A 15361-nucleotide genomic window follows, 5' to 3' on the forward strand; every position below is an offset into this window, starting at 1 on the left:
TTAGAAAAAAGCAAGAACATAACAAGGAGACTGTGAAGAAAATAAACGTAACACGCAGAAAGCCTATGTGGTGACAGGACGGAAAGCGGAGAAGACAGTGCGAGCCTAAAAGTAACCGTAACACAGCCGCGTGCTGGGCAAAACAGAACCTCACTGGGCCGTGATTTCCTCTTCTGCAAATCGGGGGTTCAGACTGGACTGTTACATCCCACGTGCTTCTTAATTCTTTATAATTTTGGGCAGCCACGAATAAGAACGCGCTGAAACAAAAGCCCCAGAGGAGCGCAGGTTTACATCAGGAGGGTGAGGGGTTACCCGCGAACTCGCCGCACCCGGACCTTACGTCCATAAGCCGCTATTCCGCTCTGCTCGGACAAGCCGTGGACACGGATAATTACCTCATGCAGCGCTCCTGCTCGTCCTCTGGGAACGGCTTCTGCTTCTTCTTGGCCTGCTCCTCCAACAGCCAGCTCTTCCGCTTCAGCCCCTTCTTGTGTTCTGGACTCAGGGTGACGCTCTGCACCACAGCCTCAATGGCGTCCGTGACCGTGTCGCCGCGGAGCGGCAGGGCCGCGCTCTCCTCGCCCTCGGTCGAGTGGGGGCTGACAAACCGGGCGGCCTGGAACGCTTGCATGGACACCACCGCCTGGAGGGGGCATTTCCGAGGTCGCCCCGGTCTGCGCTTCACAAAGTTATTCCCTGTCCTGGCCTGTCTTTGAAGTTTTTTGGCTTTTAATATTTTATTGACATGGTCCAGGTTTTTCTTCGTGGCCAAGATTTTGTCATAATTGCACATTTTCCGAGCTTGGCGCTGCATGGCTTCCACGACACTCCTCTTGATGTGGTGGGGCGAGCAGCTGCTCTGTGGCTTCTCCGACAGGAGAGAGATGCTGCCACCGCAAGTGTCACTGGGGGCCACGGGCACCAGAAGGCTGTCTGGCTTCCCCAGGGCCCGCTCCTTGCTGTGGCTGTGTCCTGGGCTGGAGGAAGGGGGCCCTGAGGCAGACGCGATCCCGGCATCGATGTTCTTCTCCAGGGGCTCCTGGTCCTCGTGCTGGACCACCCGCTGCAGCAGACTCCCCACAGAGTCGTCCCCAGAAGCAAGCAGTCTTGGACTTCGAGAGGGAACTCCGTTTACTAAAGAAGACGACAAATCACACAGATACGAACTGAACACAGCTTGGCATTTAAGTAACTTCTTATACCAAAGAAAAGGAATACTGCTCCATTTTTCTTAACACGATTAAACATCCTAACACCATACGCATCTGCCTCTCCCAAGCAAGTTGATGGTTTATTTTCCTGAATAAGGCATATTAAAGTAATCATAACAAATTCAAAGTTGGGGCACCTGGGTGGCTCAGTGGGTTAAGCCTCTGCCTTCGGCTCAGGTCAGGATCTCAGGGTCCTGGGATCGAGCCCCACATCGGGCTCTCTGCTCAGCGGGGAGCCTGCTTCCTCCTCTCTCTCTCTCTCTGCCTGCCTCTCTGCCTACTTGTGATCTCTGTCTGTCAAATAAATAAATAAAATCTTAAAAAAAAAAAAATTCAAAGTTGGCCTGCTTCCCTAACAATACGTGAGCTACGAAGCCACAACCACAAAGAAATGGCTTATTTCTTCGGAGCTGATGGTCCATTTACGTTTGGAGCCTTGCCAGTTAGACGCTGGTAATACTCCTGGTTCAGCGCTCTAACAATGCTGTGAGTACAAAGGATACAAGTGAAACTTCTTAGGAAAAGCTTTAAAACTGGAACACTAAACGTATGTCTAAACTAGTTTAGAAAGAATACATGTTGACCGAAGACTGGAAAATAAGTGGTCTTCGGTGAACCTTCTTATCTTAGTGGCCCAATGACTTGGTGATCTTTGTTCTTCAAATACCACTCTGCACTTTTTTATGACTACACAGAATGTGGGAAATGCTGACCCTCCCCTGGTAAACTGTCTTAGTTCTGCAATATTTGTAAACATCAGATCGTACTTGGGCCATTTCCCAAGATGCCAGTCGGTTACTACTAATGAACACGGGTCATACTTTTTTCCAAAGCTCATCGATGCACTTCCTGCCTGTGTGCGTTTAAAATGCGGTACTATTCTAGGTACCCCTTCAAGCCCTGCGTATTCTAAATTTAATCTTATCAGACCACACTAGAATTTTTCTCAAATTACCAATAACTCCCTTCAGGTGATATCCAGTAGTCTTGTTTAAATTCAGGATTTTTCAAATTTCAAATTCTCAGAGCCATTAAATACCACCACTTCTTAAAATCTGGCCTCCACGGTTTCTCTGAGAATACACTTGGATTATCTTCCAATTACTTGCAACTCTATCAGATTTAACTGCAGAGGTCCCTAACCCCCAGCACTGTCTTTACCTTTCATACTTACCTCCCCCCGGCCCCATGTTTATTCTCGCAGTTTCAATGATCCGAGTACATGTCCCAATCTTCAATTTTATCTGAAGCTGACCACAATGAGAACTGCCTCCTTCCGACACCGGCTGGTGCCCGTGAGCATTTTCTCACTCTGTCTGGTACAGGTGCTTTCCTTGCTGAACTCTCCACACTTTCTGGCAATTCATTCACCTACCACCTACATTCTGACCATGCCCCAAGTTCTACCTTCCGAACAAAGCCTGCTTTTCTACTTCTCAACTTTTGCATGTTTCACCGATTTCTCAAACTCTCAGTCACAGCCCAAGTCATTACCTTCTCCTTCAACCTTGCTCCTCCAGACTACTGAACTCAGCGGGGATACCGGCAAGTCGCCTCCCCAACATCATGCACCCGCGCCACCAACCCGACAGCAGCAGTTCTGTCAGCCACGCTCAGGCCACATCACCTACTATTCCTCCGCTTCCCTCCCCACACACCAGAAAACGTGGTTTCGTGGGAGTCCGGCTCCTGAACCGATCTGCTTCCCGTCGTGACACCACAGCCACTGGACGCTAAGCCAGCCTCATCTCCCAGCCCCGAAGCAGCAGTCCGACAGCTTGCGGAGCTATTATAACCTGCACCCGAGTCTTCTGCTTTCTCTCCCATCAGGTGGTAGATCTAATTTTCCTCCTCTTGAATAGGAGCTGCCCTCAGTGAGCTCCTTCCAGTAAAAAGAATGCCACGGAAGAAAGAACATGCTGATTTCCAAGTGTGGGCTGGAAAAGGCAGGACACATGCCACCTGGCTCTCTCTGACGACATCTGCCCTTGGCTCCCAGCGTCCACACCATCAGGCAGTCTAGGCGGGCTACTGTCATGTTTCCCAATAGATTCTGCTAAGGTCACAGACGACAGCTTCCATAATGATGACCGCCGCCATCAGTGCAATAATATTCTTATGTATTAACCCTTCAGTGTATTTACCCCTCTGGATTAGTTCAAGGATGGACCATAAGATGTCTTGTACAAAATTGTATTTATTCAGTCGTTTATACATCTCAATTACTAAACAGATGGTCGCTACACATTTTCATTTCTTTGTCTACAACTTGAAGGTTAGGACATAGCTCTGATTCAGTGATCTGCTTTCTGAATGCAAAATAAAGGCTGTCCCTCTTGTGCTGCTGGAGAAACGAGAATGCCAGGTCAACTGAGACTGAGGATATATTCACTGAAAACACTCGGGTTTATACTAAATAGGAATTAAATCTTCCTTTGGCTCTGGAAGGAACTCAGGGCACTACCACTCAACAACACATTTTCGTTAGTTTTTTCCTGCGTCCCACAGGCAGTATCCGTCGCATGTGAGGAGCGCCTGGGTGGCTCATGCAGGGAGGTGGGAAGCAGCCGCCTTCGGCTCAGGTCAGGATTCCAGGATCAAGCCCCAAGTCAGGCTCCTTGCTCAGTGGGGAGTCTGCTTCTCCCTCGCCCTCCCCCTCTGCCCCTCCCCCAGCTCATGCTTTCTCTCACTCTCTGTCAAATAAATAAATAAAATCTTTAAAAAAAAAAAAGGGCACGTGAGACAGGAGATGAGAATGAGCTTGTGGAGAGAAGCTCCTTTCCTGCTCCGCCCAAAGCCAAACTGAAACGAGGAACCGCCTTCTTCTGTGATGGGTTTGTTTCCATTTGCTCTTACCCTGGTAAACGCCACATTTATGCAGGGAAACCTGACCTGAACTTCTGTGCCGCTCAGGCTATCTGCCACCAGGAGTCAGGCGGATGGCAAGGGGTTCTAACACTCTTCAGTTCTGTTGAGTTAAGCTTTCTACAACTTCTGGTTTCCTATTGATTTCAAAGTTCAGCAATGTTTTAAGAAGCGTTTTCTGAATTTTATCTCGTATTTTTAGTTTTAGGTAGCAAGAAGTTTGTCTGCTCAGTACATCTCATTTACCTCGTTGCTGGAAATAAAGAGCTCGAATTTAGACCACGGCCACTTGAATTCTAGCAGTCTCCTCTCGAGGAGCCAAACTGCTCTAACTCTCCACTTGCAAACTAGTTCTATAAAAATCATTTTCCCAATTATTAACCCTTTTCTGTCCTAATTTTTCTTGGCCTCTTTGTGACATCTTACGTTAAGAGGCTTCTCGTACTTTTTGATTTTTCTATATAAAAAAATCTATTTAAAACTTTTATGTCATCACTGACATCTTTCCCTCCACTTCCCTCCAATGCAAATGTTTCTTAAATCTGCATTCTTGCCATCCTCTCTGGGTTAGCTCACTCACTGCCAGATTAAACCTCCTATTGCATTCTGCTAGGTCCACATCTCCTCCAGATATCCCCCTCAAACTACCAGCCACCACTTCCAAATGGCTAACCAACACCTTCACGTCAACAGCCCAAACGCTGCTCAAATTGAACATGTCCAAACCCGAAGCCATTACCTATGCATTTCTTCGTGCGTTTCTTGTCCCATTCCACTGTCCACGCTGGAATTCTGTAGAGCTTTTCCAAAATGGGTGTGCGGCAGACCATGCTGTTGGGACCAGTCCTTGCCGCACCCCCCCCCGCCTTCCGTAACATCGTACCCCCCACTCCTCCTCCGCAGAAGACTTACCCTCGCCCCCTGCTTTAGCCCTGAAATGTGGGCAAAAACTCTAAGAGCTGCTCAGGGCTTTCCTATGCCCCTCACCCCCCCTCACAAGACCAGCAACACTGCAGACAGAGGCTCTGCCGGGCGGGCGGGGGCCTGGAAGGAAGACAACACCCAGAGGACCCGCAACGGTCACAGGGTAGGAACAAAAGGAAGACTTTGTTGTCTCCAGTCCCTGAAATTCTGGGCCTTTTTCAGCACCACAAAGTCTATCCAATACTGAATTATACAATATATCAAATAGTTTTTATCTTTCCTGTTCAAAATCCTTCACTGGCTCCCAACTGCCTCTACAGCAAAGACTCAAGGCCTTCAAATGAAACAAACAAACAAACAAACAACAAAATAGCCTGCGCCCTACGGGGCCCCGCGACTTCCGCAGCCTCGCTCGCCGCCGCAGTCACATCAATTCCCGCACACGCCGGGAACACCACACAACGCCCTGCTCTCCAAACCAGCACTCTCTGTTACGGTTCTGTGCCTCTCTCTGTGTTAACACATGCCCACCCTTCACTCTGTCCCACGTGTCGACACAAACGACAGTAGTTTATGTGTCACAGCTTCCAGGAAGTCTTCTTGAGTCACGCACACGTTAAGCGCTGGAGTTCCTCTGTGTGTCACCGTATTCTGCGTACTGGTCTGCTAGAGGATGTCACATGCCCTTCTCTGGTGACCGTGACTGCACCCTGGAGGGCAGGAGCCTCATCTTACTCGGGTGTGTATCTCCGATGCCCAGTATCAGTCACTCTCAACAAGTATTTATTCGAATGAATAAAATGGTCTTACGGTAAGAGTAACTTCATGGACCTGGGTATTCTTTCTTTTATTTAATAAAGTAAAATATTTTGGTGATTTTCTTTGTGGCTATCTCCTTGAAATCTTATTCTTTCTTTTCAGGCGCTGGCAAACTGTTTCTGTAAAAATCTCAATGGTAAATATTTTAGGTTTTCGAGGACACATATAATGTCTCACATACACTTTTTCTTTCCTCCTTTATCTTTTTAAGTGATCCTTTAAAAAATACCAGAAATAGGGGGGGCGCCTGGGTGGCTCAGTGGGTTAAAGTCTCTGCCTTCGGCTCAGGTCATGATCCCAGGGTCCCAGGATCGAGCCCCACATTGGGCTCTCTGCTCGGAGGGAGCCTGCTCTCCCCGCCTCTCTCTCTGCCTGCCTCTCTGCCTACTTGTGATCTCTGTCTGTCAAATAAATAAATAAAATCTTAAAAAAAAAAATACCAGAAATAGGGATATCTGGGTGGCTCAGTCAGTTAAGTGTCCAACTCTCAGTTTTTGGCTCAGGTCATGATCTCAGGGTTGTGGAATCGAGCCCTGTATCAGGCTGTGGCTTAGTGGGGAGCCCGGTGGACATTCTCTCCCTTTCCCACTCCCCTCTCCCCGCTAGGGCTCTCTCTCTAAATAGATAAAATCTTAAAAAAAAAATAAAAAAGTAAAAAAGATTTTTAGTTGGAGGGCTGCATTAAAGGAAGCCTTGAATCACATCCGGTCCATAGGCTGCAGACTGCTAAACCCTGGTTTAGGTCCACACCATCAAAAGCAGCCACTCCCTGTCTGAGAGTCTCCCTGAAGCAGTATGAAAACAGCACCCTGAGAGACAAGGTCCTCACGGATGCCCAAGTTCAATGTACCTCTGGCAAAATGCTGCTAATATGAAGCTTCAAATATGTTGAAACTCATCATCGGATAAATTCAACAAGCATCTGACAGGGTGGCCTTGACCTGATGAAGGAATTCGATTTCTGACCGTAAGTCAAAGTGATCTACCAATCAAAATACAGGAGGGAAAGCCAAGAAATGGTATGCACTTCCTTGTCTACAATTTTCAGTGGCTCCTGTTATTATTAAGGTTCCCTACTTGCCTTCCCAGCCTCACCTTCAGTCCCTTTACCCTAACCACACTGGCTCGTTTATTTAATTTCTTCAACTCACTATTGTCCCCTTTCCACACGTTACTGCCACTGCCTAGAATGATCCTACCACTGCCCACCTCTCCTGATGACACTGATGGATTAGACAGGACTTCTTCCCCTCAGACAGAGGACAGACAACTATAAGATATTTGTATATCTTATACATAAGATAGCTGTACCTATACCTGTAATTTTTTACATATAGATATAGCCCTCTAGCTTTGTTTTTTGTTTTTATAAACACACAATCAGTAAAAAGGAAAAACTGAGAGCATCATCTAAATCCATGCATGTGGGGCTCCTAGGGGGGCTCAGCGGGTTAAGCCTCTGCCTTCAGCTCAGGTCATGATCTCAGGGTCCTGGGATTGAGCCCCGCATCGGGCTCTCTGCTCAGTGGGGAGCCTGCTTCCCTTCCTCTCTCTCTGCCTGCCTCTCTGCCTACTTGTGATCTCTATCTGTCAAATAAGTAAATAAAAAAAATCTTTAAAAAAAGAATCCATGTATGAATTACACGAATATGATATACTGTATTAAGAGGTTATACATACTTAAAATATGTAAACATTACACATTTTAAAAGTTGAGGTTAGAAATAAAGATGACCAGAGATTCTTCTTACAACCCCATAAATTGTTTTGTGTATCTCAGAGATCTGTAAATGCTACTTTGGAAACTACGGCGTTACTAAGGCCATTTTACACACGCAGCCAAGTCCTTATTAAAGAGTTCCAATCCACATGCCCTATAACACCGCACACTCTTGTACCTCAACCCAACTCTATTTCTGTGTCTGCCTACTCTTGTCCCAGTCATTTAGAACTGTGCCCCCAGCCCCCATCAGAGCCACGGCACCCGCGTGCGTGAGCCCACGTGTGCGGATGCAGCACGAGTTGGGGAGCAGGACTGCGGTCCAGTGCACACTCTGCTCACTCACACATCCCCCACCGCCGTGACCACTTCTGCTTTTTTCTGCAACATTGTACGTAAGCACAAATTGTAATTTACGTTGTAAAAGTTCACAGTATCATATCATAAGTCTGTTCACAGGTAACAGACGGGAAACTCAGTGAAGTCTGGTAAAACACACGGTACTTGCCTGTCGAAGTACTCTCAGACGACGACCACTTTCGGGCAGGGCTGCAGTTTGTGCTCTCGGACGCTCGCTGACAAGACTTCTCTGACGTCGGCTGGGAACCTAGAGAGAGAGGGAAAAGACAGAAACCATAGGAAAATTCAAGTCTAAAACTGAAGCCAAACCATTCTGGGTCAGAACTGTCATATTTTAGTCGTCGTCTCGGCCATTCCCTGCAGTAACGGGACTCTGAGCTGGCGATAAGCGGAGAGCACGCAGAGGACAAGCCACCTGTGTGCTCTCGACACAGGTCCACAGTCTCATACACATGAGTTTCTCCTGTTCCTTAACAGAGCGGAAAACTCGTTTCAGTGGAAGAACGAGCAGAGGATACGGTTTAGTTCTTATGTATCACTACTATGACACACGTGAAGACAGTTACTGATAAAGGTCATTAGCAATATTCTAATCACATCTGTCCCCGATTATCAACTCAAGTTCATCATATGAACTGACAAAGAACATTTATAATGCAATTAATTAGGAACGACTTAATGTGAGAAAGCAGGTCCACCCTGAGCATTTATTTCATTTACCAGAATCAGAGGTGAGAATCAGAGTCAGACCTCACACCCGTACGTCCTATCTACTCCACAAAAGTCACTTTCCTAGTCTGTGTGTTTCCTCTACAGCATATTCGGGGAGAACTGGTGACTAATTTGTCTATGGATACAGCAAAAACCTACTTTAAAGCTGTACACATAAGGTTCCTTGGTTTATGTACATAGGAGCTCATAAAGACAAAGAAACAATTTCCTTTCAAAAAGTCAAATACTTTTTGCCAAAACCTGAAATCAATGCAGCATAATTTAACATATTTCTGACTCGAGAGAAAAGTACATTGTTCAAGAAGGATTATTTTCCTGGATAAAACATACTTGGTTCTGATACTGTATTCCTTGTAACCAAAAAAGCCAGCTGTGAGAATAATGAATGTCCATCTCCCGTCTGTCAAAAAAACTAGCAGTACTGCGAAACGCTCACTTTTAACTAGAAAGGAAATTACAAATTAAAAGCCTTACATATAACTAGGACCACAAAAGGTACAAGAAATCAAATACCTGAAGATGAGATTTTTAAGATGTCCCTCTAAACAAGAGTTAACTCCTGAAAGAAGACGTGACTAAGCGAATGGAGAACCACCTGAGAACAGAGAACTGAAAGGAGCTATATTTCCAGCTCGTCCCTTTCTCTGCGAGACGGAACAAACCCCGAGCTGTCCTATTTACACAGCGTCTGAAGTCACAGCACTGTACACCTCCTTCACAGGCCCGTAAGCGCGGCTCGGGTGAGGACGGGGCTGTGGGCTGCTGTTCAAGAGCAACACGTTAGGTGTCTGGGAACTGATCTGCTGATAGTACATCCTATTTCTCAAACACAGTGACGACTAATGGGAGAGCTAATCAAGAAGCAAGACTGTTTAATGCTGAATCTGAAAAATAAATACAAAAGGAATTTTAAAAACCAACAGTACAATAACTCCCACCCCCCGAGATTGTGGTCCAGATAAGATGTCCATTAAAAAGCTAAATACCACAATAAAAATATCTGAGAGGTAAAAGCCTAGGCATCGGTGAAGACACAACTTTGTAAGTATTAATACTGCAAACTTCATACACCGGACAGATAAAATATTTCCAACCCAGACACACAGCCAAGACAGAAGACAGCAGTGGCCAAGAAGCTTGAGACATCAGTGAACTCTCTGTCACCACTCTGGGGAAGAAAAGCCAACAATCTCAGGTTACCTACGATGGAAAGGAGAGGTTGGAGAGGACTTTGGTAAAGGCTTCTCTCTCTCGGTCATAGACTAACACTTGCTGAGGCCCCTTTATACACTCAGTCCTCTGCTAGACACGGGGGTGGGGGTGGATAAAAACAGCATACGGGTCTCTGCCCTCAAGGAGCGGATCTGGGGTCTTGAAGGTCATCCTGCACTGTGTGTCAGACGGCGTGCACCGTCCGTTCTTGAGCTCCCATCTTCAGTTTCTAGGCTACTGGGCAACGTTTCCCACATTTCTTGGTCATCTTCAAGAAAGTCTTGATGAAGGCTTCAACTGTACCTTTGATCATCAGGATATCCTGAGAATCACCCTGCCTGGCCTCACCCACCTCAGGGTAAAAGAGGGTACAGGCACTTTCTTCAAAGCTCGTTCTTTTGGTGGCATCTGGAGCTGCAGAGGAGGCAGTGGGAGGTGGAATGGGGGTCAGATCCCCAGAGACCGTTATTGGCAGCACTGTACAGCAATTCCTGAGAAACTGAAACAATTGAGAGAGACATGGCTTAGCTCACTTAGCTTCTGAGCCACTTTTCATTTCCTGAAAGTAAGGGAGGCCAGCAACCCATTCTTAGGATGTAACAGGAGATTGGAATAAAACTTCACTCAGGATGGTTTTCGTTTTCCACTTTAAAAGTCTGTTCGAATTCCCTTTTCATGAAAAGCAGAGATGTTCTTAACAGTGTTCCATATTTCAGGGGAATAAGGATGTATCCCTGAGACACAGATCTCTAGGGTTCGGTAATCATCAGCTCTAGACCTGTATTTCATTTAAAATCGGGGCTTATAGAACAGTAAGACGATGAGAATTCCTGAAAAACTTGACCTAATGAGGTAAAGCGACCAAGATCAAGACCGGAAAATGAGGATCAAAACTTACACACACGAGGCAGCAACCTGTTAAAGATGCTCAAACCGGCCTAAGAGCAGAAATCAGATGAGATCTGCAAACGTCACCTCCGACACCGCCACAAACGTACTGTGTGGCTGCGTGGCCAGGAAGAGCAACGTGACACCAGAGAGAACAAGCACGTCCGTTCCAAGAGACCAATAAATGCACGTTTCCCAAGCGGCAGCAGAGTGCGGGGTGGAGCAGCGTGGTGGGTGGTTAAGCCCATCAGCAAGGGCGGAGGTGCCCAAGTCTGAGCCCTGGCTCTCATTTTAGGACGGAGGCAGGCAAACGCACTTGGAGGTTGGTTTCCTAAAGCACTCCAAGTCCCCAGGCTCGTGTGAATTCCAAAGTGAAGTCATGTAAAAAATGGAAAGCGTTTTTATAAAAGTCGCACTAGCATCCATACACTGGCTCTTCAGGTTCATGGTAAATTTACTGCCCTAATTACTTAACAACGCCCCTGGCACGTGCAGGCGACTATTCGACAAGAAGGTAATAACCGGAGAAGGGCAGGACTCACGCCCAATTCGGAAACGGACTGGTGCAGACTGTGGAGCATCCCTGGCAAGCGGGCGGAAGAGGCGGCACAAGAGGTACACCTGCCGGGGAAGCAGGAGGAAGGCAGCGCCTCACACAAGGAGGGAGAAAGCCTCCCTGAGGGGCGTATGAGCCCACTGGCCCCTATGCGCAGCTTCTCCAGGGCCAGGTGATGCTCTGGACGCCATCCATCCAGCCCGCGGTGGCCACAGGAGGCACGAGGACTTGCTGAGCTCGGTTCCGGGGAGCGCGGCTGCCTGCGTCCCCTGCTCGCCCCTCACATCTCCCGCACGGTGGCCTCGGGGCGGTGACGGCTCACGATGTGGGTCTGTTCCCATCTCCCCGGGGGTCACTTCAGATCTGCTGGGGGCGGGGGGTGGGTACGGCGGGAAGCCTCTCCACTCCTTTAGGACAAGAGGCTTGTATGGATTCCGGTTCTAGACACTCCGGTGCTCCCTCAACGAAGACACGTGGAGAATCCATATGCTTGCACTTACCAGAGAGTTCTCTTCATTTCTCATCTCAACACGGCATAAAGCCAAATCTTGATATATTTCAGAAGCAAACAGACTATAAGTGGGATTCTTCAATTCACAAAACTATTGGGTAGAAACACTACTGAGTGTCTCATTACTCGGGTATCTGGCAGCTTTGGAAACATGTTTAGAAATGCCACACACATAAATGAAGTAGAAATGACAGAAAAATCGCCAAAGAAGTACCCAAATAACACTGCCCTTCAGCATACACGTAAGCTGGTTATTACATGTATACTCCTTCCCTTCAGTTGGAAAAACAGAGGACTTCTTGTAAAACAGAAGGCAGACTATCAGTATGGAGGGAAAATGAAAATAAACTCCTAATAAATTGGGAAAATAATGAGGGGACTAAGGAATTGAACACACTCAGACATGTGCAAGGCAGCCCTGGAAGTAGTTTTGACGACATCGTCTCCGGGTTTTACCAGGACACTATTCAGTGAGCTTTTAAACATAAAGACAGATTTTGGGGAAACATCTTTGCCAAATTAGACAGAAAGGGGGAAAAATGGTACTTATACAGCAAAGCCGTAAGATGAAATCATGGATAAAAAAGGCAGAAAGTTGAGAAAACAAAAAAAAGAACATAACTGGATTTTAAGAGACAAGAATCTGGAAATCTTTCCATCATAAACAACAATGGGTGGAAACCAAGACGCTCCTCGGAAGGAGATCTGTCACTAGAGATCTCGTCTGATGGCTAGGCAGGAGGAACGGAGACCACCCTAGGAGAGAGAGAGGCTACACCTGCAGACGCCAGGTGTGCAGGCACAGTCACATGGGCAGAAACATCAGCACAAAAAGAGAAAATCCCCATTGATAGTAGTTAGGGGGTGGGGAGTGGAAGGCATCACAGAGAAAACACTGGAATAATAATTCAACCGAACTACTCCACTGAAGCCTGGAGCATCCGGGGCTAAAAATGAGGAATTTCAAAATGTAAATTAACAAAAAAAAAAACCACAGTGAATGAAACCAACAGCTGGTCGGATAAAACATATATTTCTTTAACGTAAATCCACTATGAAAATTTTCATAATTTACAGTTATGAATTCTGGTCATGCCCTGTTAAGAGCTCAGCACTGAAGACCCAAGAAATTAGGGAATGATTTGGGTGAACAGATTGTTTGAGGTTTCTTTCTTTCTTCCCTTCCTTTTTTTTTTTTAAAGAGTTTATATTTTTTAATTTAAAAAATTTTTTAAAGATTTTATTTATTTATTTGACAGTGAGAGAGAGAACGCACACAAGCAGGCAGAGGGAGAGAGAAGCAGGCTCGCCGCTGAGCAGGAAGCCCGATGCGGGACTCGATCCCAGGACCCTGGGATCATGACTTGAGCCAAAGGCAGCCGCTTAACCAACTGAGCCACCCAGGGGTCCCTAAAGAGTTTATTCTTAAGTAATCTACACCAAACGTGGGGCTGGAATTCATGACCCCAACATCAAGAGTCCCACGCTCCTCCGACTGAGCCAGCCAGGCTCCCACGTTTGATGTGTCTAACGCTGGAAATGTCTCAGGGTCAGCTATGGAAGAACAGATTAAGTTTACAGATGATATACATTTATTTCAAAATTACATATTTAGGGGCGCCTGGGTGGCTCAGTTGTCAGGTGACTGCGTTCAGCTCAGGTCATGAACTCTGGTTCTGGGGATCGAGCCCCAGATTGGTTTCCTGCTCAGCGGGGAGCCTGCTTCTCCGTCTCCCACTCCCCTTGCTTGTGTTCCCTCTCTCGCTGTGTGTCTCTCTGTCAAATAAATAAATAAATAAATAAAATCTTTTAAAAAAATCACATACTTAAAACTAGTTTCCAAGATTTAAATCATTCCTGCCCACCAAAAGTAATACATGTTGTACAATTTTAATTTGAAGAAAGAAGCTTTAATTATCATTTACAAGTCAAGGCTACTGGCAGTGTTTGTTGATCAGTGAATGAATCAAAACTGTTATAATACAAATGAATATCACAGTAAAAGAAACTGAACATAAAATACCAAATAATTTGGAAGTTCTGATCAGGTTTTTTTTGTTTCCAGATTCAAGTTCTGAATCCTTTGCTATGGTTCACAGCTCAGAAGCCCTGGAAGCTTCTCTTGAATGAGCTGAGCAATGAGATAAAAGCTCGGGCCATGTTAAAAACAGCTGTTCCCAATTGTGGGAAACACAGTTACTGAGAGCAATACATTTCATCTGACCCGCCAATTAAATGCACTGCAAGAGAGAATGATTCAGAGCTTACGCTGGTGATTTTTAACCTAAAAAGTCTGTTTTTTCCCTCTAATTAGGCTATTTCTCATAATGCCCAAATCAGAACATTCACTGAAATGGAATTCCTCTGGAAATCCCCAAAACTGCACAAAGCCCCACAATTTTCTGACCTCATCTCCACATGTTCACACTTCACTTTTTTTTTTTAAAGATGTTTTTGTTTTTATTTTTTAATTTATTTGACAGAGAGAGAGAGAGAGAGAGACATCACAAGTAGGCAGAGAGGCAGGCAGAGAGAGGAGGAAGCAGGCTCCCCGCTGAGCAGAGAGCCCCATGCGGGTCTCAGTCCCAGGACCCTGAGATCATGACCTGAGCTGAATGAAGGTAGAGGCTTAACCCACTGAGCCACTCAGGAGCCCCTCACACTTCACTCTTGAGTGTATCTTTATACATCATGCTAGTGAAATTGTCATAAATTAGAAAATTCTCATCAATGCTCACAGTCTTCAGTTAATAAGAAAAAAAAACAGTATACTTCAACTATTATAGTTTTACAGTGAATATACTTCTTTCAAACAAAAAGAAAATTTAGCTCTAGTTTATTTTTGGGGGACAAAATAATTATCAAAACCTATTATGTGTATATGTATATGTGTATGTATGTGAGTATATATTTATACATTCTATGATTCGTAAGCTGTGAATGGGAAATACCCCAGGCTACCCAGTCTCCCCATTTCTGAAATCAAGTCGCAGGGTCTGAAAGGTACAGCCGTGAGCTGAACATGCTGAAAACCAGGGATGGAGTATGTGATTCTCCAGGTGAGAAACTATTTCCCGTTAGGCCTCTCTGATGTCTACGTAAGGTAAACACACACTGAACTAACATGAATCGGCTGTGGGGACCGGAGGAAGCCAGAAGCCCGGCTGGCGTACGGATGGAGCTCACGCGTCGGGCGGGGCTTACAGCGTTCGTCTACACTGGAGTTACTACAGGACGGCACGTAAGTTCAAATAAGCCACCACCACATCAGCATCATTCACACACTAATCAGACCTGTCACCCTTTTTATTTATTTAATTTTTAAATTTCCTCTAAGACAGTGCCTCCATCTCTCCTCGGTTTCTCGGGCCCTTAACTCTTTTCTGTTACTGTACTGGTGATGTATTTTGTACAACATCCCTTTCCTGGGCTTGTTTCAGTATTTTTAGGCTGGGTTTGTGTTTTTGAAGAGCACTGGGGATGTGAGTTTCCGGAAAGAATACCACGTTGTATCGGAGGGCAACGTCGCCACGACGACTTATCACTGGTCCAGCTGAGCT

At 46.0% G+C, this 15361-nt stretch overlaps 1 protein-coding gene across 3 annotated transcripts in view; it reads right to left on the bottom strand.

Annotated features, from left to right (window-relative positions):
* The window catches only part of LOC111138933 (ASH1 like histone lysine methyltransferase), a 189099-nt gene that overhangs the window by 96382 nt on the left and 77356 nt on the right, over positions 1 to 15361 (bottom strand). For 2 of the 3 annotated variants that reach the window (XM_022490935.1, XM_022490936.1), the window contains exons 4-5: positions 8051 to 8149; positions 399 to 1137 (exon numbers count right to left, since the gene is read on the bottom strand). In XM_022490935.1, the coding sequence (XP_022346643.1) occupies positions 399 to 1137; positions 8051 to 8149 (838 nt within the window). Of the gene's footprint in view, positions 1 to 398; positions 1138 to 8050; positions 8150 to 11542; positions 11551 to 15361 lie in introns of all 3 variants that reach the window. The other variant, XM_022490937.1, reaches the window with a different exon arrangement.

The sequence above is a fragment of the Enhydra lutris genome, unplaced genomic scaffold (assembly GCF_002288905.1).
Source record: "Enhydra lutris kenyoni isolate GAN:26980312 unplaced genomic scaffold, ASM228890v2 scaffoldscaffold94, whole genome shotgun sequence".
Classification (NCBI taxonomy): domain Eukaryota; kingdom Metazoa; phylum Chordata; class Mammalia; order Carnivora; family Mustelidae; genus Enhydra; species Enhydra lutris.